Genomic DNA, 26,393 nt, shown 5'->3' with positions numbered 1-26,393 from the left:
GAGGCATGGACTCGTGGGACAGGGATGTAATATTGCCACTTTACAAAGCATTAGTGAGGCCTCATCTAGAATATGCAGTTCAGTTCTGGGCTCCAGTTCATAGAAAGGATGAAAAATACAAAGAAAAGCAACAAAGCTAATAAGGGGCATGGAGAATCTAAGTTATGAGGAAAGATTAAAATAATTAAACCTTGAAACCTATTTAGCCTTGAAAAGAGACGACTAAGGGGGGACATGATTAACTTATATAAAAAATATTAACGGCACATACAAAAAATATGGTGAAATCCTGTTCCATGTAAAACCCCCTCAAAAAACAAGGGGGCGCTCCTTCCGTCTGGAGAAAAAAAGGTTCAACCTGCAGAGGCGACAAGGCTTCTTTACTGTGAGAACTGTGAATCTATGGAATAGTCACCGCAGGAGCCGTCACAGCAGGGACAGGAGATGGCTTTAAAAAAGGCTTAGATAATTTCCTAGAACAAAAATATATTAGCTCCTATGTGTAGAAATTTTTACCTTCCCTTTTCCCATCCCTTGGTTGAACTTGATGGATATGTGTATTTTTTCAACCGTACTATGTAACTATATCTACAGGCTGAAAACCTCTATACAGAGATGATACTTTGATACAATTTACAACTTCAGATGTGTGCCAATGTATGGTATGAGGCTGAAAACCCATACAGGTCCTAGGTAAACCGGGCCGTCAAAGAATGGGCTATGTCCTATTTTGGGCCATTCTCCCGGCCGCATGGCTCTCATAGAAGTCTATGCTGCCGTGTAGAGAACGGCCGTCACTCGGATGTGACCCGAGTGACGGCCGTGCATTTTGCCGCTCGCTCTCTTCTCCTCCTCCTCACAGTGCGAAGTGCATGTGAAGAGGAGGGTATTTTGTTGCTCCCTGTAGGAGAATCCCTAATCCCCGGCCACAGCGTTGCTGAAGCTGTGGCCAGGAATTCCGCTCCAGGGAAGTCCCTGACATCACTGTCCATATATGAACAGTGACGTCAAGGACTTCTGAAGCGGAATCCCTGGTGCTGTGGACGGTGATTCCGCTCCAGGAAAAGTCAGGGACTTCTCCTGGAGATGTCCCCTACAGGAAGGGGGGGGGGTGTCCTATGGGGGAGATGCCATCTATGGTGGTGGCTATGTACAAGATGCTTTGTAGCACTACCTACAGGGGGGCTGTGTGACATTACCTACATGGCGGTTGTGTGGCACTACCTACACGGGGGCTGTGTGGCACTACCTACAGGGGTGCTGTGTGGCACTACCTACAGGGGGGCTGTGTAGCATTACCTACAGGGGGGCTGTGTGGCATTACCTACAGGGGGGCTGTGTGGCATTAGCTACAGGGGGGCTGTGTGGCATTAGCTACAGGGGGGCTGTGTGGCATTACCTACAGGGGGGCTGTGTGGTATTACCTACAGGGGACAGTGTGTGGCATTATCTACAGAGGGCAGGGTGTGGCATTATCAGCAAAGGGAAGTGTGTGGCACAAAATTTACAACTGAAACTCATCCATTTTTAAAAAGGATGCAAAACGGATCAAAATCAGCCATTAAAAATGACAACACGGCCCGGAACGGATGCAAAACGTCAGAGGAAAAACGGACCAAAACGGCCGTTTTTATCGGCCGACAATCGGACCCTGTCATGTGAATATAGCCTAATGCCTCTTACCCACGACCGTTGTGCCATTCGGGCCGTTTTTTATGGCATCCAAGTGGCACCCGATAGTCTTCACGGACCCATTCACTTTGACGGGTGAATCGGGTCCGTGAAAAATGGTCAGAGTCTCCGATCCGAGGAAAGATAGAACATGTCCTATATTTCCTTGGATCACTGACGGGACTCGGACGGCACACTCGGTCGTGTGCATGAGGCGTAATTCTTCTCACACCTGAGTGTTGGGTACAGTTCTATCTAGTTTAGAGAATCCTCTGTGAGCTGAACAGTCTGGTCCACAGACCTTGGCCGCGACCAGGGCAGTAAGCGCGGTACTGATGTCAAGGCCACATTCACAAATATTAATAAAAGGGGCAGCAGGCTGCTGCTCGCTCATGCTGCTAACCGCTGCAAAACGGCCCATATAATTTCACTTTAATGAAAGGAACAAACTCACGGGGAAAAATTTTTTCACCAAATAAATGTGATTAGGGGCCCAAGCAATCGTGTAGTCTACTCCCGCCCTACAGAGCGCCTTTTAACTTGTTTACCTCCCCTACCTTACAGAGCCCCACAAACTTGCGTCTGATACCCCACCACCCCATTACCAGGCGGTCAAGACTCTTTGGCTGTATGGGACCCAAAAATTTATGATAGCAGCCCTACACAAGAATGAAAATTTTTACATGCACTGATACATTGCAGCAAACTATCAGGATAGGAGATTGATTTGTGCTGCTGAAGGATTTAGCTCACAGAAGATTATCTACACTAGATGCAATTGTAGCAAACCCTTAGTTTTAGGCCCTATTCACACGGCAGGGATATTTGGCCGTGTGACGGCCGTTTATTTAACGGCCGTCACACAGCCGCAGTAAAAACAATAGACCCCAAATGGGGCTATTTACACAGCCGATTTTTTTACCATGGGGCCGTGCAAAACACGGCCGTCACTTGGATGTGATCTGAGTGAAGACCGTGCTTTCTGCTGCGATCTCTCATCCTCCTCCTCACTGTGCGAAGTGCATGTGAGGAGACTTTTTTGTATTAGATAGTGCCCTGGACAGTGACATCAGGGGCAACTCCTGAAGCGGGATCACCGGCCACAGGGATTCCGCTCCTACAGGGAGCTACAGTGGCGCTATCTACGGGGGGGGGGGGGGGGGGCACTACCTACAAGGGGACTGTGTGGCACTATCTACAGGGGGCTGTGGGACTATCTACAGGGGGCAGTATGTGCCACTTTCTAGAGGGGGCAGTGTGTGGCATTATCTAAAGAGAGCAGTGTGTGGCATTATCTACAGAGGAAAGTGTGTGGCATTATCTACAAGAGCAGTGTGTGGCATTATCTACAGAGGAAAGTGTGTGGCATTATCTACAGGAGCAGTGTGTGGCATTATCTACAGAGGGCAGTGTGTGGCATTAAATTAATCAGTTTTTAAACTGACATAGAAAAAACGGATGCAAAACGGCTGAGAAAGATGGACCAAAAAGGACATTTTTATCGGCTGACACTCGAACCCTGTCGTGTGAATAGAGCCTTAGACAGGACCCCTGTTCCGTAGTTGAATATTGCCTATTGTTAGGGCATTCTTTAGGTAAACAGTGCTTTGCTGATGATCCTAGTTATTGGGGCTGATGATCATTTACTGTATTAGCATTTTTCTTATAAAGGAACCCAATTTACTAGACATTTACGAGCTCTGGAGCGCCTGTTCTTTGGTAAACTGTGAGTTTTTGCGGGTAAAAAAAGTGCAATCTATCGATAAATATGGCGCACGTTTTATTTATTCATACCAGCGGCCTCCTACGCTAGAGTCCTGAACTGTAAACTCTTATAAAATACATCCTTCATGCTTGAAAGACTTCCTCGGAAGGTGCTCATTATTGTGGGGTGACGTCATTCAGAGGCGTGTATATTCATGCCTGACTGATTCCTAATTAAAATCAGATATACGTATTTATTTTGTAATAATTGCAAACAAATGTTCATCCTAAATGCCCAAATGCGATTACGATCGGACTATTGATCATCATAGGGAACAATATCATGGTATCTAAATGCAGCTTTTACTGCACAGGATTTTCCAGCGAAGTAGAACCAGAAGAATGTCATATGATCTCAGAATACCCATTAAACTTATAAGAAAAACCAGAATATCAGGTTGAGTGAAGTTGTGTGCTGCCAACTCTACATTACATTGAGAGGATCCTCTGATCTCCTGCAGATGACTATTATTACAGCACAACAAAGATCTGACTCCGAGTGTGACCCATAGTCCTCTCCATGCCCGGTACTAACAAGATGGGTCATCTGCCTGGACTGGTTAATGGGTCATGTGACCCCAGGATTTGTGATGTCATTATGTGTCACGCTTTTGGCTTCCATAGTGAGGAGTCAGAGAAAGGAACGGATAACATCTGCTGGTATAAAGCAAGGACAATCTGTCACCAGGAACTAAACAACTGGTGGTGCCATAAAAGCGCAAATAATTTTCCGGATCTGACCTCTTATAAGGGTCACCGCAATAATCAGCCCATGTATAATGACTAAAGAAATGGTTGATAAAAAAACCTACATATGTAACACTTCTCATAGTGGAGGGTTTGTTACAATTGGATCCAGTCTATAAAATATTCTGTATTCTAAGTTCAGTTGCACACGACCGAGTGCCACTAAGGCCGCTTTTCACGACATCCGAGTGGCACCCCGTAGTTTCCACGGACCCATTCACTTTAGCGGATTGCTGACAGGACGCGGCCGGCGCACACTGTCGGGTGCATGAGGCATAAGCAGCCTGGACTCCAGATTGATAAATTTTACCTGCACTGATACATTGTAGCAAACAATCAGATTTGTGCTGCTGTTGTGTTTGTCTAGACTTGATAAAATTGTAGCAAACCCTCAGATGTGAGAAGTAATGTATTTTATTAATGATGGGAGGAAGGGAAATGAGAAAAGTAGGAGATCACTAGTGGAAGGGGCTAGGTACCCAGCATCACAGAGTATTTCAGGAGAAGGTTATGGTGAGAAGGGAGGGCAGTGACTTTTCTGATGCTGTTAGCGAGGACAGAACTGTATGTGACAGTGCCATGAAATAAGGAGAATGTGGGAGACAAGTGGGAGCAGGGTCCCCCAGCAGCACACACTATTTCAGGAGAGAAGTGTGCTGATATTGTAGGAAGTCACAGACTGACAGTTACACAGTGCAAGGATCCCTAGCAGCACAGAGTATTTCAGGAGAGTAGTTTGCTGAACTTGTGAGAAGTCACAGCTCTTCTGCGATATTTATTTTATTTTTTTCAATCAAAACCCATACAAAAGAGTCAAATAAATTTACATTTCAGAAAGATTTCATTGTCACCAATTCAAATTTGAATATTTGCATGAGTTTTATTTCCTAAATATTAAAGTTGAAGTTACTGGAAGTGACATAAAAAAATCACGAATTTCTCAAACTGGAAGCAATTGAGCGTAGAATTCGTGGTGAAATTCTGCTGTGGCAGCTCTTACCCCAGGGAGATCAATCACACACACAATCAGTCTACCAGACACGTTCACACTTCCTACACATTCATCGCTGTTCTCTCACCACAAGTGTCTATTAGTGAAATGACGTGTATGGTGGGTGCTCCTGATGATCTCCTTAAAGGGGTTGTCCACTGTGCACAATCCATTTTTGTTTGAAGGGTATCCCAAAAATAAGCTGATCATAGACGATCAGCTGTAAACTGTGAGGGAACCCGGCAGCAAGTGTTTAATCCCCCAACAGTGCCACCACAGGAGAAATTAAGTATTACATGGTGCCAACTAAAAATCAATGTGCTGTTCGTATAATACATGGATGTGTTAGGAGATGATCTTTGCAACCTGCCCTGGTTAATTGAGGTCTCATTTGAGGGATTCCCTTCCTATTAACTCATAATGCTAACATAATGCTAATATAACCGCAATCGCATGGGCACAGAAGCTGTGCCCACATAATCACCGCGGGAACCCGACTGAGCCGGGCTTCCGCTGCAACAGCCAGAAACAGGGAAGCCATTAAAAAAAGAAACATATATGGCATCACTGCAACTGTAAACACTCATGATATATTATTAATGTCCTGTTCACATCTCCGTCTGGAGCCTCCGTTGCAGTTTCTATCATTTTTGCAGGACAAAAGAGCGCAGCATGCAATGGGTTTCATTGCGTGCTGTTTTTTTCCGTTATGTGACGGATCCGGCGTTTCCGTTTTCCCCAGTATTCTGATCCTCTGATGGAACAAAATAAGGGTCAGTTCACACGTTGCGAACATACTGTGGTTTTTGCGCAACGGAATTCGTTGTGGAAAATCCGAGGCAAATACAGTAGCAGCAAAGTGGAGATAAAACAGATCTCCGCCGCAAAAAACGCAACTCAGAAAAATAAATAAATCTTATACTTACCCAAAAGTCTGTGATCCTCCCTCCAGCGTGGCCTCCTGGGATGACGTTTCATCCTATGTGACCGCTGCAGCCAATTACAGGCTGTAGCGGCGGTCACATGGGATGAAACATCATCACCGGAGGCCAGCGTGGATGACGTCAAAAAGGCCTGCTTCCAGGGATGACGCTTCATAACATGTGACTCCTGGATGAAACATCATCCCAAGAGGCCGGCTAAGTGCTGCAATTTTCCGCAGCGGACATCCAGTTTGGTGCGGTTTTTCGCCAGGAATTCCCTGCGGCGCACAGGGCGTATACGCTACGTTCTTTTACGCAGCGTATCCGTCCCGTGTGAACTTAGCCTAACAGAAATCGTAGCGCAGCTGTCAACAGAGCCTTATACCGCATGATGCATGGTGTAAAAAGAAAAACAAAAATGATGGTGGGTTTGCTGGTTTTTTTTCCTTCCACCAAATCTTTTTTTATACAAATATATCAATAAATTATATGTACCCCAAAATAATGCCAATAAAAACTACAACTGGTTGCGCAAAAAACAAACCCTCATGCAGCTACATCATTAGGAAAATTAAAAAATGATGGCTTTGGGAATGCGGAGACACAAAATTGTATTTTTTTATCCATAAAAAATGCTTTTATTGAGCAAAAATACTAAAACCTAAAAAAACGACACATATTTGATATCGTTGTAATCGTAACGTAGAATAAAGCTATCATGTTGTTTATACTGCACGCTAAACAGCGTAACAAAATCGCAAACAAAATAAAAGGTATTTTTTCACCCCCTCAAAAAATACAATAAAAGTGAATCAATAAATATGTGCCGCAAAATGTCCTGTAAAAAACGAGCCGCCAAAGTAGGCTGTGTCATTAAGGGGTTAATGGCCGAGATATTTTTGGGCTTTTGTAAACAGACTCTACCACTTCTTCATGACAGTGTCACATGATCACCACGACCAATGGAGGAAGCAAAACTCCACATTAATTATCAACAGGTTAAAGGGGTACGTCAGAGATTTTAACATTTATGGCCTGTCCATAGGAATGGGCATCAATGTTTCATAGATGGGGGGTCTGACCTCCGGGAACCCTGCCGAGCAGCATAGTGTAGGTGCTGAGGCGCCATGGCCCCTTCATTGTACTGACCGACGTTGTCACATGATTGGCACAATGAAGGGGCTGTGGCGCTCCTGCAGGCACCAATGGACGAGCCAATGTGCCATTGTAAACACTGAAGGGGACGCGGGGAATGATAAAAGATGGGGCGCCTATACAGTGCGGCCTCTTTATCTCCTTCCCAACATCCGTCGTGTATATATATATATGGTGGAAGCCGGGAGGGAAAGTATGGAGTGGGCGTACGAGGCGAGTCCGCTCCATAAGATGTAGGAGTTGGCGTTACATTACAGCCGACACAACGAGCAAGATCGTAGATTACTACATTTAACCCCTTAGATGCACGGTCAATAGCGACAGCGGCATCTAAGCCATTAGAAAAAGGGCGTCAGCCCCCTCCAACAGCCCGTCGGCCTCCCTGTGACGCCATCAGGCGGTGCCGATATTTGTCATCTTTGCCAGAGGCGGGGCTTAATAGGAGCCGGTAAATACAATATACTGCAATACATAACTATGGCAGTATATCGTGAAAGCGATCCAACGATCAGTGGTTCAAGTCCTCTAGGGGGACTTAAATAAGAAAACTAGCGATCCAGCGATCAGTGGTTCAAGTCCCCTAGGGGGACTTAAATAAGAAAACTAGCGATCCAGCGATCAGTGGTTCAAGTCCCCTAGGGGAACATAAATAAGAAAACTAGCGATCCAGCGATCAGTGGTTCAAGTCCCCTAGGGGGACTTAAATAAGAAAACTTTTCCTATTTCCCCCCCAAAGCAATGTAAAATATAAAAAAATAAACATAACTGGTATCGTCGCATCAGTAAAAGTCTGAACTATAAGGGTATGTTCACACGCACTGTTTTCAGACGTAATACGGGCGTTTTACGCCTCGAGTTACGCCTAAAAAAACAGCTCCATTACGCCTACGAACATCTGCCCATTGCTTTCAATGGGTTTTACGGTGTTCTCTTCCCACGAGGTGTAAATTTACGCGTCGCTGTCAAAAGAAGGCGCGTAAAAATACGCCCGCGAAAAAGAAGTGCGTGTCACTTCTTGGGACGTTTTTGGAGCCGTTTTTCAATGACTCCATTGAAAAACAGCTCCAATAACGTCCGTAAAATACGCCGCGAAAAACGCGAGTAGTTACAAAAACGTCTGAAAATCAGGAGCTGTGATTTTGGTCACCTCATCTCCCACATAAAATGGAATGAGATCAAAAAGTCATACGTACCTCAAAATGGTGCCAATAATAACTACAGTTCGTCCCGCAAAAAAATCCTCTCAGAATATGGCGACACCAAGCAATTTTTTTTAACAATTTGTTTTTTCTTGTAAATGTAGTCAAATATAAAAAACAAACGATGGCCGTAATCGTATTGACCCGCAGAATAAAGCAAACATGTTGTTTTTACCGCACGTTGAGCGCCGTAAAAAGGAATTACAAAAAAAAATGAAGGAATCGCTGTTTTGTTTTTTTCTATTTCACCCCAGAAAAAACGACAACTCGTCCGCTTAAAACAAGTCCTCATATGGCGATATTGACAGGTATAGGCTTTTGGAAGGTCGGAAGGAAAAAAAACGAAAATGAAAAATGGCTGCGGCGGGAAGGGTATGTGCACACGATATCGACAATTACGGCTGAAATTACGGAGCTGTTTTCAGGAGAAAACAGCTCCTGCATTTCAGACGTAATTGCTCGTACTCGCGTTTTGCGAGGCATCAATTACGGGCGCAATTTGGAGCTGTTCTTCATTGAAGTCAATGAAAAACGGCTCAAATTACGTCCCAAGAAGTGTCCTGCACTTCTTTCCCGAGGCTGTCATTTTACGTGCCGTCTTTTGACAGCGACGCGCAAAATTACAGGTCGTCAGCACAGAACATCGGCAAACCGATTGAAATGAATGGGCAGATGTTTGCCGACGTATTGGAGCCGTATTTTCAGGCGTAATTAGAGGCGTAAAACGCCTCGTTTACGCCTGAAAATAGGTCGTGTGAACTCAGCCAAACAGTCTGAGCTAGGACCATGCCGATATTTTAGATAGATTTCCCCTCAAATTATGTATTATTCCTATTTTATATTTATTTTATCGTGGTTTATTCCACACTATTATAACTATCATTATTATCTATTATTTCCCAATCAATTTTATCTTTCTAGTCTCAGTCCCTCAGGTAAGAAAAGTAGTTTCACACAAATGCTGAGGTGGCAGCTCCTCACATGACAGGCGACATTCCTCTCATGAGGTAAATCTGCCATCCGACCAGAATTCCCGCCCTTTTGTCAGTCTGTAGGAGGGCTCAACTTTATTTACATACTTACGAAGCAGCGCTACTGATTGGCAGCTCAGACGCCCTATAAGAAATCACAAACGTTGGGAGAAAGCCACGCCTATCTGTCGCCGAGGGGCGGTGTTTGTATGCCACTGCGGACGCTACTAGGCGATACAGGTAGAAACCCCGCCCTTTTCTACCATAACGACGCGCTGTGTGGATGGATGTGCTTGTGTAGGCGTGGAAACGACATGTCGCGGGCGTGGTTATACGATTGTTGGCATCGTTACCGTAAACAATGTTTCCTGATGTGGGCGGAGTTATGGGTTGATTTCATGTTGTGGGCGTGGCTGTGGATACAGGACGGTAACGCCTTTGTTATGTTATCCGTTGAGGAGAGCGGTGGAGGAGGCGGCGGCGGCGCAGGTTGGTTAATGTCTTGGAGACAGGTCGGGAGCCGGAGTCGTGAGTCTGCGGCCTGCCGGTTCTACCCGGGATCTCTCCCATCACTGCCACGTACTCACCTGAGCTGTATCTCCGGAGAAGTGCGGTCCTTTGAAGAAGACTTTCTCCTGGATATCCACCTGGAGAAACTACCATGCCCTAGGACTGGGCTGCTGATCCTGGATGCCCACCTTCTTGTGCTCCTTGAGAACTTCCATACCCCAGGACTGGGCTTCTGATCCTGGATACCCACCTTATTGCACTCCTTGAGATCTTCCATGCCCTAGGACTAGGCTGCTGATCCTGGATACCCACCTTGTAGTGAACTGTAACATCACCACCACTGCAACTACTTCTTCATAATGGATACTCATCTGGCCGTGCCCCTGCAGATACCCATGGTGCCAGAACTTACTTCTTGAACATTGTCACCTACCAGTGGTACCTGCAACTCTTACCTACCATCTTAACATTTATTAATACCTGGGCACTTGTAGTATTACCCACCACAGTGTGTATCTGGCGAATCGGCATGCCCTTGGACAATGTAATCTTAAATACCCACCCAATTTTTCTAGAGAACCTCTTGTGTTTAGGGATCCCACCAAGCTGCGGCTTTGGAGAACCTCTCTGACATTGGGCTACCGTTATAATCATGAGCAAAGTGTCTTCTCAAACCCTCTCCATATCTTCTGGCTACCATAACACCTCAGGGCACCTCCTGGATTACAGCTAGAATCTTGGGCCACCACCTAGTTACGGTTCTCGAGAATCTATCTGCATTGGGCTGTATGAGTTTCGGATGCCCACCAAAGTGTTTGTCCTTGAATTTTCATTGTAACAATTCCTGAAGAACCTCCGGATAATTTTACTGCATTGTGGCCATTTGCTAAACCTTGGAGCCCACCTTTCCTTCTGCCGGGCACCCACACGTTATTTTGGACAGCTGTCTTTGCCCTATTACGAATTGACTATGAACCTAGATGGCACTGCCCATGCCCTAACAATCTGGATCAAGGTCTTCAAGATCCTTCAATGAGCTGCCAGTCTTCACCTAGATTATCCAGTAGGACCATGGTATCTACCTCCGATTATAAGCCATGACATGGTGCATTATATAGTCTTATGTGGCTTGGGCTACTTGCATCATCCTGTTTACCCATTTTGTGCCAGTGGAGATGCCAGTCTGTCTTTGATCATGCATTGTCTATCTGCCTATTGACAAATTGCCGAATTATTGCCCTTTGTCTGAATTTTTATCCAGGTCCGCATTGGATGACTCTATTACCTTCTCTGGCCATTGGTCGTCTTTGTGACCATCTATCTGTTTTTTCGACCAGTCCTAATGCCCAATAGTGACTGTGGCTCTGTTGTCACCTCCCTGGGAATAATTCTTCCCCGATGGTCCTGTAACCCGGCTCCTTGCACTTTTTCTTCGTTCTTGTTGAACAATCTGCAAACATGGAGGACGCACAACTTCCTTCTGGATTGTTGGAGATCTGTGTCCTTGTAGGACCCCCCGTCGATGATATCAGAGCGATAGACAAGGTAGGTTGAGTAGCTCCGTCATGCGCCATTTCGGACGTCGTGAAGACTTCTTGATAGCTGCTCTGATCTTCAGGCCTATTAGGAGTAGATTATAATATTACCAGCCGCACTTCTAGAATCAAGGAGAAGATTCTGGGATCTTATTTTTAAGTATAAACTTAGGGTGACATCACTGATCATGTCCTGCACACAAGAAAGTGGCGACAGCACACTGCGAACACGAATGCCACCCAAGCCACTAAATATAAATAAATAAATATGCATTACTGCTAAATCTACTTACAATAGGAAGGTTCTTAGTGCAAATTTTGATCAAATTGTGTGAGCCCCCCTGCCACGACAAAAAGCGACCTCTATGAGGTGCGAACCTACGCTGCACATACACCCAGAACTGGGACTAAACCTACATATATATCTGGGGATGGTAGGAAACGGCATTAAACTAATTAAAATCACCCAGGGCAGAATGGAGGAGTGCAAGAACAAAAAATGGAGGCATTCCCTACCCCCACATATAGGAATCGCATAAACACAAAAGTTTGATCAGCACATTCCAACAAAATGAAACCAAACGTGTATACAGGTGCAAGAACACCTGTGACTACAAATATACAGCACACAAGAAAATGGCGACTCCACACTGCCAACACTGCCTCCATTTTTGATCTTACCCTCCTCCCATTCTGCCCTGGGTGATTTTATTTAGACTAATGCTGGTTCCTACCATCCCCAAGTATATGTAGGTTTAGTCCCAGTTCTGGGTGTATGTGCAGAGTAGGTTCCCACCTTATAGAGGTCACCTTGTCGTGGCAGGTGGGCTCACACAATTTGATCAAAATGTGCACTAAGAACCTCCCTATTGTAAGTAGATTTAGCAGTAATGCATATTTCTTTATATTTAGTGGCTTAGGTGGCATTAGTGTTCGCCGTGTGCTGTCGCCATTTTCTTGTGTGCTGTATATTTGCAGTCACCGGCGTTCTTGCACCTGTAAACACGTTTTGTTTCATTTTTTTTGGAATGTGCTGTTCAAACTTTTGTGTTCAACTGATCATGTCCTGGGTGTGATGACCTCACTTGGTCATCTCAGTGACATCACTTGATATGTGATGTGTGAACCAACATGATGTCATCCGCTGTCTAGAGTGGAATTGTCCACTCAAGTTAGGGGTCCACAATCGGGCCCCAATGTCTGCGGGGGACACCGTTACCAGGCTCTTGGGAACTGGTTGATTGCAAGGTCCATTTTTCAATAATTGGACACTTGTGGTCCTAGTTGGGTAGACCACCACAGACCTAGGTGGTATATAGGACGTCACTCACACGTGTATCCGATCATTTACAGTCTGTATTATGCACTTACATTATTAACCCTTTAGTTTTGGATGATGTCAGGTCATGGATAACATCAGAGTGAGGTATCCGGTATCTGCTGTAGAGTTTGGACGCTTGACCTGAAGTATCGGGAGGATGTGGGTCGTATGAGTCAGGCTTTAGGGAAGTTCCCGATGAATCCAAACGTCTTCTCGAATGTGGTTGAGGAAACTGTAGCCTCTGGAGTTTCTGTATATATATTGGTCATGCTGAGGAATGAATGGAATTTATGCATCGCGCTCGACTCGTGAAGTCATCATCCAACCGTTCACAACCGAGAAATATTGCTGCCTTCTCGTAGAGGACGGGTTGGGACAAGAGATGGGTGTTCACTGGTTGGCATTACTGGGAGGTGAGAGTTTCAAGCATCAACAGTAACGCAGAATTGTGAAACCGCGTATGTCACCCAGGGAAAAGTATAGGGAATTACTTAAAGGTCTTGTCGCAGGATGACGACCCCAGTCAACATGCAGATGAACGTCGTAAAGGAGGATCCCACTATGTGCCAGAAAGGAGAACCACTCCATAATAGCTGCTCCCCCCCCCCCCTGGCGGACATGGCACGTCCATGCCATGCTTATGAATGGCAGCCATGTAGGGGAAATATGGGTTGAGATACGGCTTCCTTGGAAAAGCTGGTCAGGAGAAGGTAGACCGGCAGCGAACAGCTGATTGACACATCGGCTTTATTTAAGAAGAGATTGTGAGACACCCCTTTCCACCCTGCGACGTACTATGTCGCGGTGAGCAGGTCATCCCTGCGAAGCTTTGTAATAGTACTTTGCAGTGCCCGCGCCAGCACTTGTCGTGTACGAGAACCGTTCTGTCAAACAGGCATAAAACATTGTTATACAGCAGCATTGTAACGTATTATTGAAGCGATCAGGAGTTTGGATGTTCAAGTCCCAGAGAGGGACTAAAAAAGTACAAAAAAAGTTTATAGCAAAAAAAAACAAAAAGCTTTTTTCCCCGGACAAAAGGCTTTATAATGGAAATATTCGTAAAACTGTGCATTATTGATATCACCACATCCATAACGCATCGATGCTCTAAAAATCAAAGGTTATTTATCTAAAAAATACTAAATACCATGTCAGAATTCCTGGTCTTTTGTCATCTTGCCATCCAAAAAAAGCGTAAAAAAAGTAATCAAAATGTCATATGTACCCAAAACTGCAACTACAACTCGTCCTGTAAAAAATAAGCCCCCGTGCAGCTCTTTAGAAGGTAAAAAAATATAAAATAAAAAAAATACGTAATTGCCCTCTGAGTGCGGCAACACACAAAAAGTGTTTCTATTGTGAAAAAGTAGTAAATTTGGTATCGGCGTAATTTTTTGATTTATACCACATAGTGAATGCCACAAAACTCAGAAAACGATGGCAAAATTGCTGTTTTTCCCCCACTATGCTCTCATATCAATATACATTTTATATACCCCAAAATGTTTCCATCAAAAAGTCATCCTGCGACAATTAAGTCCTTAAACGGATAAGTCGATGGAAAAATAAAAAAATTTATGGGAATGCAAAGATTTAAAAAAAAAGTGTCGTAAGAATAACTTGAATCGCCTAACTACAGGATAGGTGATAAATGTGTGATTCCTGGGGGTCCCCTACCGATAACTTGAGGGCCCCAAACCCCCGTTCCTCATCATTGCGCGATCCGTGGGGAGGAGCTTGAATGGAGCGCGGGATCAGCATGTGCCCGGCCGCCGCATGTGCTGACACAAAAAGCCGAGCACTGATTCTGTTTTTGGAAAAAATAACCATGGGTGGCAAACGCACTACCACTGCCGATATATGACCGCAGCTTTGTGGTAGTCTGTCGACTGCCTGTTGTGGTCCTAATGGAATTAGAGAATCGTAGGCGTTCTGTGTGGTGCCACTGCGCGGCCTCGTATTCTCCCCTTGAAGCATAGGAACTTGGCAAGTTTCTCATATGGGCCCATAGTTTTCTATGGGCCTTGTATTAAAGTAAGATCTTCAATCAGGTTATAAAAATAAGAACGATGGCGGTCCGACCCACTCAAGTCCTTTGGGACTGTCAGAAACGGCTGAATGAGCGCGTACGGCTATTTCAGACGCCACATTCAAGTCTATTGGAGGGACAGTGCAAAAGAACAATGGTAGTTACGGAAACCGCGTAGCTCGCATGCTACGCCACTACCGTAACTTCCATTCAATACTATGAATAGGTCATCAGTACATGATCTGTGACCGTACATGACAGCCGGGCCCCGCACCGGACGTACAAGCCGGAAGCACAGTAAGTGAATTAGGAACGGACCTGCAGTTCTGCAGCACGGCCGCTATGCTATGCACGGAGCCAACTGCTTCCTGGCTCTGTATCAATGTGCCACCACATCCGGTGCCCGTAGGCCACAGGAGCGGCTTATCGGTGCGAAGTCCGGGTGTCAGACACGCACCGATGATATACTGATGACCTATCCGGTGTATAGGTCATCAGTTGTCAGAAGGTGGACAACCCCTTTAAGTCTGGAGGTTGTTACTAGAGCTGTAATACTTCCAAAATAAAGTTGGTATTACACGGCCCGACGTGTGCCGTGTAATCGAGCGCCGTTCAACAAGACCGCTCATTGATTGGCGCTGGTTTGCTCCTTTGACAAGGAGCTATGTATGGGGACGAGTTCTCGTTACTACGATGGCTCATCCCCATACATTTCTATCGTGTCGGCAGCACGTTGTTTACACCGGCAGATGCGCTGCCGACAGCGATAATATTTTCTGCATTTAAAATGATACAATCCGCCGATGAACGGGTCTTTGTTCGTTCATCGGCTGATCCCGGTTTACACAGGGCAATGATCGGGAACCCAATGGGTTGAGCATCGCCCTTTTTCAGGCTTGTTTGAACACTTTTATATGGGCGCTCCCGTCCTTTGGCTTCTTTTGGACGTATTGATAACTGAGGATTGGGTTTTCCTGTAGACGGTTTTGCCTATAGAGGTAGACATCTCGGCTTCCTCCTCTGTAGGTCTTGCAGTGATTTCTCCGCTCACGTTCCCATATATTGTGTTGTTTAGGAACTAGACAATAGTTCTATTATTTAACCCATTAATGATGAGCGACGGATATATCTGTCAAAAGCGGGTGTTCATTCCCACATTGTGACTGATCTATCCGTCACTCGTATCTCAGGGGTACTGCCACTGTATCTACGACATCACCGGCAGGAGCACGGCTGTTATACACACCCAGGCTCCTGCCGCAACTGCATGAAATTAAAAGAACTCAGATTCCAGCAGTTTAACCCCTTAGATGCCGTGGTCAATAGCGACCGCGTCATCTAAGGTGTTTGACAGAGGGAGGGATTTCCTTCTGTCACCCCATCAGCACACCCGCAACGCAGTGTCGATGGAAAAATAAAAAAGGCTATAAATGTAACGGTAAAAATCGGAAACTAGTGCTTCGTCATTAAGGACAAAAAAGGCCTGGTCGTTAAGGGGTTAAGCACTGTATAGTATTATTTCGGTATGTCACTATTATGTAGGCATCATTTAGAAGTGTCATGTAGGCACAGTGTGGCACTATAGTAAGGAAAGGGGTCACCGTGAACTACCCCTTTGTGTGTAAGTGCTCTTTAAGGTGGCCATACACATTAGAGTTGACCGTACCTGACTATTTTGGCAGGGTCAACCGGCTATCTAATGTGTCTGGGGGCCTCCCTACTCTCCCTCGACATCTGGATTTCAATATGCCTGATCCTTCTGTTCGCAGCGTAGATAAGTTGACAGTAGAGGTGTCTGGCAGTTGCTTATTCCTCTCGGCAGAGCGTGCATGTTTATGGGGGGATCGGGAGGAATAGATGTTGACCAAACAACCGTTTTGCCGACCGCTACCTAACGTGCATTGCCAGCCTTCGTCTGGAGTAGGGTTGCACGATGCATCGAAACTTTGTTACTCTGCACCCTCAAACGGTTCAATACCGTTATGTCATGAATGTAGTCAGAGCGGGGCTGCGGCTGTGTAATACATCTGTAATACAGCCATTGCCCCGCTCCTGAGTCCTGACAAGTGCGCGCGCGATCAGCATGATGTGATGCTGCCGGCGCTTTACTAATGAGTGCTGGCAATGAAGACAGAACATGGCGGGGGTACTGCAAAACACCCCATGTTCTGTCTTTAGTGCCGGCGCCGCCGCTTATTAGTGCAGCGCCGGCCGAATCACCTCATGCTGACAGCGCGTGCGCACTTATTGTCTGTAATACAATGGCTGTATTACACAGCGGCAGCCCCGCGGCGGAGATCAGGAAATCTCTCATCTTCGTCGTTATTCACCTGAATGCTGCGATCAAAGCTGACCGCAGCATTCAAGGGGTAAATGAGAAGAGGGGATCCCTGCGACATAATCGAGGGACATACCATATATGGGCCGACAGCCCAGGGTCCATTGAAGGACCCCAGGGCTGTCTCACCATATTTCCTGTTGGTAGGGCATACTGAGGTCCGTCCTAACAACTGCCTGTGTACAATCAGTATATAGATCTATTCCTGTGTACAGTCAGTATATAGATCTATTCCTGTGTACTGTCAGTATATAGATATATGCCTGTGTACTCACAGTATATAGATGTATGCCTGTGTACTATCAGTATATAGATATATGCCTGTGTACAGTCAGTATATAGATATAAGCCTGTGTACTATCAGTGTATAGATATATGCCTGTGTGCTATCAGTATATAGATATATGCCTGTGTACTATCAGTATATAGATATATGCCTGTGTGCTATCAGTATATAGATATATGCCTGTGTGCTATCAGTATATAGATATATGCCTGTGTACTATCAGTATATAGATATATGCCTGTGTACTATCAGTATATAGATATATGCCTGTATACTATCAGTATATAGATATATGCCTGTGTACTATCCGTATATAGATATATGCCTGTATACTATCAGTGTATAAATATATGCCCGTGTACTATCAAGGTTTGTGCACACACACTCATTACGTCCGTAATTGACGGACGTATTTCGGCCGCAAGTAGTGGACCGAACACCGTGCAGGGAGCCGGGCTCCTAGAATCATACTTATGTACGATGCTAGGAGTCCCTGCCTCTCCGTGGAACTACTGTCCCGTACTGAAAACATGATTACAGTACGGGACAGTTGTCCTGCAGAGAGGCAGGGACTCCTAGCATCGTATATAACTATGATGCTAGGAGCCCGGCTCCCTGCACGGTGTTCGGTCCGGGACTTGCGGCCGAAATACGTCCGTCAATTACGGACGTAATTAGTGTGTGTGCACATACCCTCAGTGTATAGATATATGCCTGTGTGCTATCAGTATATAGATATATGCCTGTGTGCTATCAGTATATAGATATATGCCTGTGTACTATCAGTGTATAGATATATGCCTGTGTACTATCAGTATATAGATATATGCCTGTGTACTATCAGTATATAGATATATGCCTGTGTGCTATCAGTATATAGATATATGCCTGTGTACTATCAGTGTATAGATATATGCCTGTGTACTATCAGTATATAGATATATGCCTGTGTACTATCAGTATATAGATATATGCCTGTGTACTATCAGTATATAGATATATGCCTGTGTACTATCAGTATATAGATGTATACCTGTGTACTATCAGTATATAGATATATGCCTGTGTACTATCAGTATATAGATATATGCCTGTGTACTATCAGTGTATAGATATACGCCTGTGTACTATCAGTATATAGATATACGGCTGTGTACTATCAGTATATAGATATATGCCTGTGTGCTATCAGTATATAGATATATGCCTGTGTACTATCAGTATATAGATATACGGCTGTGTACTATCAGTATATAGATGTATGCCTGTGTGCTATCAGTATATAGATATATGCCTGTGTACTATCAGTATATAGATATATGCCTGTGTACTATCAGTGTATAGATATATGCCTGTGTACTATCAGTATATAGATATATGCCTGTGTACTATCAGTATATAGATATATGCCTGTGTACTATCAGTATATAGATATATGCCTGTGTACTATCAGTGTATAGATATATGCCGGTGTACTATCAGTATATAGATATATGCCTGTGTGCTATCAGTATATAGATATATGCCGGTGTACTATCAGTATATAGATATATGCCTGTGTGCTATCAGTATATAGATATATGCCTGTGTACTATCAGTATATAGATATATGCCTGTGTACTATCAGTATATAGATATATGCCTGTGTGCTATCAGTATATAGATATATGTCTGTGTACTATCAGTATATAGATATATGCCCGTGTGCTATCAGTATATAGGTATATGCCTGTGTACTATCAGTATATAGATATATGCCTGTGTACTATCAGTATATAGATATATGCCTGTGTATTATCAGTATATAGATATATGCCTGTGTGCTATCAGTATATAGATATACGGCTGTGTACTATCAGTATATAGATATATGCCTGTGTACTATCAGTGTATAGATATATGCCTGTGTACTATCAGTATATAGATATATGCCTGTGTGCTATCAGTATATAGATATATGCCTGTGTGCTATCAGTATATAGATATATGCCTGTGTGCTATCAGTATATAGATATATGCCTGTGTACTATCAGTATATAGATGTATGCCTGTGTACTATCAGTATATAGATGTATGCCTGTGTACTATCAGTATATAGATATATGTCTGTGTGCTATCAGTATATAGATATGTGCCTGTGTACTATCAGTATATAGATATATGCCTGTGTGCTATCAGTATATAGATGTATGCCTGTGTACTATCAGTATATAGATATATGCCTGTGTACTATCAGTATATAGATATATGCCTGTGTACTATCAGTATATAGATATATGCCTGTGTACTATCAGTATATAGATATATGCCTGTGTACTATCAGTATATAGATATATGCCTGTGTGCTATCAGTATATAGATATATGCCTGTGTGCTATCAGTATATAGATATATGCCTGTGTACTATCAGTATATAGATATATGCCTGTGTGCTATCAGTATATAGATATATGCCTGTGTGCTATCAGTATATAGATATATGCCTGTGTACTATCAGTATATAGATATATGCCTGTGTGCTATCAGTATATAGATATATGCCTGTGTACTATCAGTATATAGATATATGCCTGTGTGCTATCAGTATATAGATATATGCCTGTGTATTATCAGTATATAGATATATGCCTGTGTACTATCAGTATATAGATATATGCCTGTGTGCTATCAGTATATAGATATATGCCTGTGTGCTATCAGTATATAGATATATGCCTGTGTGCTATCAGTATATAGATATATGCCTGTGTGCTATCAGTATATAGATATATGCCGGTACACTAAAGTTTAAAAATAAAAAGTAAAAAAATTAATTAAGTAACGTTAAATTAAAAAAATATATATTTTTTTACAATAAACATTAAAATAATTCTCGATACATAAAATATACACATATTCAGTATCATCGCGACCATAATAAATTTATAGCGTAATTTATGTTTCCGCTGTTAGAAAATAAAATCTGCTTTTTCACTTATTAATGTGAGGTACGAGGTGTGATTAATTTTGAACCTCCATGTGCCTCACATTAATAGTAATTAACCCCATCATGTACCTCACACATTAACCCATTGTTGTCCATTATGACTGAGGAACATGATGGGGTTAATTACTAACAATGTGAGGCACATGGAGGTTCAAAATTCATCACACCTCGCGCCTCACATCAGAAAATGGAACAATTTGTTATGTTTTTTTTTTATTGTTGGCAAAAGTACCGTTTTGCTATCGAGTATCGCAATACTACACGAAGTATCAGTACCGAAGTCCTAATTCTGGTATCTTGACAACCCTAGTCTGGAGTAGAACGGTGACCAGATCCTGGTAGGAATGGGATGTAAAATCTGAATGAACCCACCCAAACCCCTATAACTTGCTCTTTGGACAGCTGGAAATTTTTTGTCTCATGTCGGAAAATCTCCATGTGATGAACACAGTCGTTCCCTTTTTCTTATAGGGAAGGAAGAGATTCAGTATTTAGAGGCTGCGAGGACGGTAAGGCGTCTTATGGTGTATGGTCAGACTTACTCACAGGAAAACCCAATCACAAGCTGGTCATCGCACTTCTGCAAAATCACTTTGTTTCCATACAAACTGCCTTCAGTCTGATTTTTTTTATTCTATTCACTGACAGTAAGCAGGGACTTATTATTATACAATTAAGCCTTCTTCCCAGGAAAACGCTTGATGTTTAAATGGCAACAATATTTTACTTCTATAATGTGCCCATTCTTAGAAAAAAAGCTTGCTAGTATTTTTATGGGTTTGTGGCAAATATTTCCTCCAAGCTTCTGGAGCACGGGGCACAGTTCCCTCCAAGCTACTGGATCACGGGGCACAGTTCCCTCCAAGCTGCTGGATCACGGGGCACAGTTCCCTCCAAGCTACTGGATCACGGGGCACAGTTCCCTCCAAGCCGGACGATCGAAAATGGCTCTAGATAAATATTGCTGTAATCACTCAAATAATTTGACATATGACAGCCAGATCCACACCGTCCAGATAAATGGCTTCATACAATAAATCAGGTCAGCACGTAACATTTCTAGGCCCATTGACAAAATGTTACCTCCCATGTTGTCTTTAAAGGTGAAGGAGTTATGGCAATATCCCTGGTGGTCTAGGCTACGAACGTGGGTTATTGGTTAAAAACCCTGGTGGTCTAGTGTTGTGAAAGGGGTTAATACCCCCTTGGTGCGCTAGGGTAGTGACGTGAAGAGGTTAATACACACTTTCTCTTTGGAATAGGGCAGTAACAGGATTAATGTCAGCATCCCTGGTGGTCTAAAAAAGTGAAGGGGTTAATGTCAACCTCTCCGGTGGTCTAGGGCAGAGAAGAGATTAATGTCCGCATCCTTGGTGGTCCACGGTAGTGAAGGGATTAATGTCCGCCTCGCTGATGGTCCAAGGTAGTGAAGGGATTAATGTCCGCATCCCTGGTGGTCTAGGGCAGTGAAGGGATTAATGTCCGCATCCCTGGTGGTCCAGGGTAGTGAAGGGATTAATGTCCGCATCCCTGGTGGTCCAGGGTAGTGAAGGGATTAATGTCCGCATCGCTGGTGGTCCAGTGTAGTGAAGGGATTGTTGTCCACATCCCTGGTGGTCTAGGGCAGTGAAGGGATTAATGTCAGTATCCCTGGTGATCCAGGGTAGTGGAGGGATTAATGTCCGCATCGCTGGTGGTCCAGTGTAGTGAAGGGATTGTTGTCCACATCCCTGGTGGTCTAGGGTAGTAAAGGGATTAATGTCAGTATCCCTGGTGATCCAGGGTAGTGGAGGGATTGTTGTCCACATCCCTGGTGGTCTAGGGTAGTAAAGGGATTAATGTCAGTATCCCTGGTGATCCAGGGTAGTGGAGGGATTAATGTCCGCATCCCTGGTGGTCTAGGACAGTGAAAGGTTTAATGTCAGCATTAAGGGGAGCCCTGAAGTTTTGAAGGTGATCAGCTGTGCGTGGTGGGAGTGTAATAATGCCTGTAGCACCGCCACCATAGCATATTCAAGGATATTATTAATCTTATAAATGTAGAAGAAGAAATAACAAAGGTTTAAAATCTTATCTGAAACAAGTGGTTAATAGGACTGGTGTAGGTAGTGACCAAAAACCCTCCGAACCGCAAAAGAGGAACCTGAGAAATACAAAAAAATTGTAAAGTTGTGGGATTTTTGGGTTTTGGCAGCTGAAAATGAGAAGCTTGGTCTGAAGGTTACATCATATGAATAGTAGACAATCGATGTAGTAATAAAATTGCATTGTCCACACTTAGAAGGAGCTGAGTCTGAGATGTATATGGAGATCCCCTACTTAAAATCATTACAGATTGAAACTGTCTTAAACCCTTTAGGGAAGCAGCAAAAGTTTTTAGTTTTTGCTTCCATTTATGACAATCATACATGTTAAAGTTTTTTTGTTGATCACGGCTCGAAAAGGTTGGGATTGGAGACCCCCGTGAACACTCAAGCACCTCTGCCTGAAATGAACATTTGCATGAGGGTGCCGGAAGGGCATCCATTAAACAGTAAGGCCGAGTTCCCACGTAGCGTAAACGGTAAACACTGCAGAATTTCCGTAACAGAATTCTGTGCGGACATTCCGCAGCATTTATAGTAGCAGCAAATTGGATGCCCACACTGCGGAAAACAAACGCAGCGTAAACGTTGCAATTCCGTTGCAAAAATCGCAACTCAGGAAAAAAACAAAACATACTTACCCAGAACTCCCTGCTTCTTCCTGCGGTCCGGCCTCCTGGGATAACGTTTCATCCCATGTGACTGATGCAGCGTTACATGACCTGCAACGTCATCTTAGGAGGCCGCACTGCAGGAAGAGAGGGAGGGGTAAGTATTAACGGTTTTACGGACGGAATGTGGTTCGGGTTCCAGGTCGGATACTCTACAAATTCGACTGCGCTATTGATTCCGTCAAAACAACGAAACCCTGTCACAACAGTGACAAATGGAAACCATTAGCAAAGTTTTCGTCACCTTTGAGATCAAAGGTGATTCAAACGGATACGAAGATTTCCATTTGCCTTCCTGTCGAGGGGTTGCTCCGACGGAAACCTCAGACAAAACCCCTCAACGGAAAGACCACGCTGATATGAACACAGCCTTATCCGACTCGTAGTAACTCGGCCTAAACATTCCTAAATTACATCTTAACCCCTTAAAGTCCAAGCCATTTTTTGTTTTTCACTCCTCGCCTTCCAAGAGCCATAACTTTTTTTTTTTTTTTTTTTACATCAATGTAGCGTTGTGAGGGCTTACTTTTTGCGGAAAGATTTGTTTTTGGGTTTCGTTTTTACGGCTCTCTTCACGGCGGTTAACCCTAAACCCAACGTAACTTTATTCTGCCAGTAAATACGATTACGGCGATACCTAATTAATATAGTTTTTGGGGTTTTCAGAATCTGAACCGAAATTTATGTCGTTTTTTTTATGCTTTACTACATTTCCAAAGAAAATACTATTTGTTAAAGGAAACAATTATTTAGTCTCCCTATATACTGAAAGCCATAACTGTTTTTTAGTTTATCGTTATTTGTGAAATTTGAGGGCTTATTTTGTACGGGACGATCTGTAGTTTTTATTGGTACCATTATTTTTGGCACACATGACTTTTTGATCACTTTTTATTAACATTTTTTTCTCTAGAGCTAAAGTGACCAGAAAATGATTTAGAATTTATTTTTTTTCTACGGCAAAATAATGTTGTGATAGTTTAGACTTTTACGGATGCGGCGATACCAATTATTTTTTTATTTTATTTTTAGCGTTGGTTTAGGGAAAAAATAAGAAAACGTTTTTTTGTTTTTTTAACTTACAATATATTGTTCATCTTTGTACATTACTAAAAACTTTTATTTAACAATTTTTTTTTGCATTTTTTATTAGTCCCTCTAGGGGATTTGAACCAGCAATCGTAAGATCGCTGGTACAATACACTGAAATACAATACAACTTCATTAGGACCGTGGGCTGCCATGACAGCCATTGGCAATCCGCGATCGCGTGGCGGGCGGGCAATGGACTGTCGGAGGGGGTCGCCCCCTCTTACTAACAGCTTAGATTCTGCAGTTGCTATTGACCGTGGCATCTAAGTAGTTGAATCTGCCAGGATCCGAGCTCTCTCTATTCCTGGCAGTTAGTGAGAGGTGTCAGCTGTAATACACAGCTGACGCCTGCAGCATATGGAGCAGGCTCAGGTAGTGAACCCGCTCCATAGTTCACCCCCCCTTCACCATAAGGTACGGTTTTGTCATGGAGCGTTAAGGGGTTAAAAACTCCTTCTAAAATATACTAAATCCCCATTTATTTATTTATATCTTTCCCATCCTGCCTCGGGGTTAAAGGGAATGTCGCTAGAATTTTTTATTTTTTTTTTCAGTTAAACAGTATATAAGTGATTACACATTGTTTTAATTTTTTAAATTATTTCACAAGTCAGGAAATATTATAAATTAGATTCTAATTTATAACATTTCCATGTACTGGTCACTAGAGGGAGCAATTCCCAAAATTGCAACACTGGCAATGTGATAAAGCAACCTCATTGCTTTATGCTGCAAATTTGGGGTAGACACACTCTCCTCTAGTGTCCTCACACAATCCCCTCTCCCTTATTCTGGCTAGTGCCAGGAGAAAGGAGGGGATTGAATGTTCAAACCTCCTACACTGTGTGCCGCCATTTTCTGAGCGAATGCACAGTGCTGGAGGATTAGATACAGTGGTAATCAGACAGTATAACACAAACATACACAAACGTAAAACACACATCACAAACATAACTTACCTGCTCCTGCCGCCTCCGCTCCTATTCCTTGCATCTTCAATGCCTTGAACATATGGCCGGAAGTCGTCATCTTACTGTCCGGCCGCGGCTTCCGGTCCACATGAAAATGGCGCCGGATTTCGCTCTGCCAAAGACCTTCCTTTTGGTCTGTGTGGGAGCGGCACATGCGCCGTTCCCACACAGACTGGGTACGCTATAGTGAATGGAACGGCTCCCGTTCGCATTCTCTATGGGGATGTATGTGCCGTATTTCATCTCTGTATGTGTCGTTAATCGACACATACAGAGGTGAAAAAAAAATGGCAGCCCCCATAGTGAAGTAAAAGTAAGAAAAAAGTAACAACTACAACACAAGAACACAAATAAGTACAATTTATTTTAATATCAAACTAAAAGCAATATTATATAAAAAAAATAAATTTCCGTGACACCTTCCCTTTAAAGAGGCTCTGTCACCAGATTTTCAAACCCCTATCTCGTATTGCAGCAGATCGGCGCTGCAATGTAGATTACAGTAACGTTTTTCTTTTTCAAAAACGAGCATTTTTGGCCAAGTTATGACCATTTTTATATTTATGCAAATGAGCCTTTCTTAACTTTAAACACGCCCAGTTGTACTTATGTCCAAGTGGGCGTGTATTGTGTGTGTACATCTGGGCGTTTTTACTTGTTTTACTAGCTGGGCGTTGTGAATGGATGTAATGGCAGGAAGGAGGTGAAGGGAAAGTGAGCCCTAATCTACCCACCGCCCTGTGCCTGCCTACTTGCAACGACCCGCCCTAGGCGACGAGGTACAACTGGGCGGCGGTCCCTACGCTGGCTAAGTGCACTGGAAGACAAACGGGGAACACGCAAGGGAAGGGGCAGTAGCCACGGAATGCCACGAGGAAACGGGGCGGTGAACGAACAGTCAGGACCAGGACGAAGTGAGTACACCCGAGCGGGCACGGAGACAGAAGCAAGCCAGGGCAAGCAAAGCAGGTCAAGCAGAACTGCAGCAAGGCAGAAGCACGGCAGAAGCAGGCTGGAGCAAGCAGCAGTGGGGCCAGGAATCCAAAAGAATTACAAGCACTGAGGGAGAGCACAGGGCAGGTAATAAAGGGCAGGGGGCGGAGCTAACTCCGAGAGACCAGGCCGCGATAGGCTCTCCCACTCCTG

The 26,393-nt window shown here is 43.8% G+C and overlaps 1 protein-coding gene and 1 long non-coding RNA gene across 3 annotated transcripts in view; one reads left to right on the top strand and one right to left on the bottom strand.

Moving 5' to 3' along the window:
• Positions 1 to 5,036: 5,036 nt before the first annotated feature.
• LOC142652301 (uncharacterized) lies at positions 5,037 to 8,489 on the bottom strand. Its single transcript, XR_012847789.1, has 2 exons — positions 8,445 to 8,489; positions 5,037 to 5,927 (listed from the first exon to the last, which is right to left on the bottom strand). It is a non-coding gene; the product is annotated as an uncharacterized LOC142652301 (long non-coding RNA).
• A 2,475-nt stretch (positions 8,490 to 10,964) lies between these two features.
• The window catches only part of DENND3 (DENN domain containing 3), a 68,078-nt gene continuing 52,649 nt past the window's right edge, over positions 10,965 to 26,393 (top strand). For both annotated transcript variants that reach the window (XM_075825689.1, XM_075825688.1), the window contains exon 1: positions 10,965 to 11,476. In XM_075825689.1, coding sequence (XP_075681804.1) covers positions 11,390 to 11,476 — 87 coding nt within the window. In that variant the 5' untranslated portion in view covers positions 10,965 to 11,389. The remainder of the gene's footprint in view (positions 11,477 to 26,393) is intronic.

The sequence above is a fragment of the Rhinoderma darwinii genome, chromosome 5 (genome assembly GCF_050947455.1).
Source record: "Rhinoderma darwinii isolate aRhiDar2 chromosome 5, aRhiDar2.hap1, whole genome shotgun sequence".
In the NCBI taxonomy this organism is placed as follows: Eukaryota; Metazoa; Chordata; class Amphibia; order Anura; family Rhinodermatidae; genus Rhinoderma; species Rhinoderma darwinii.
Note: the sequence above shows the minus strand (reverse complement) of the source record. Positions and strands in the feature narration are given on the sequence as shown.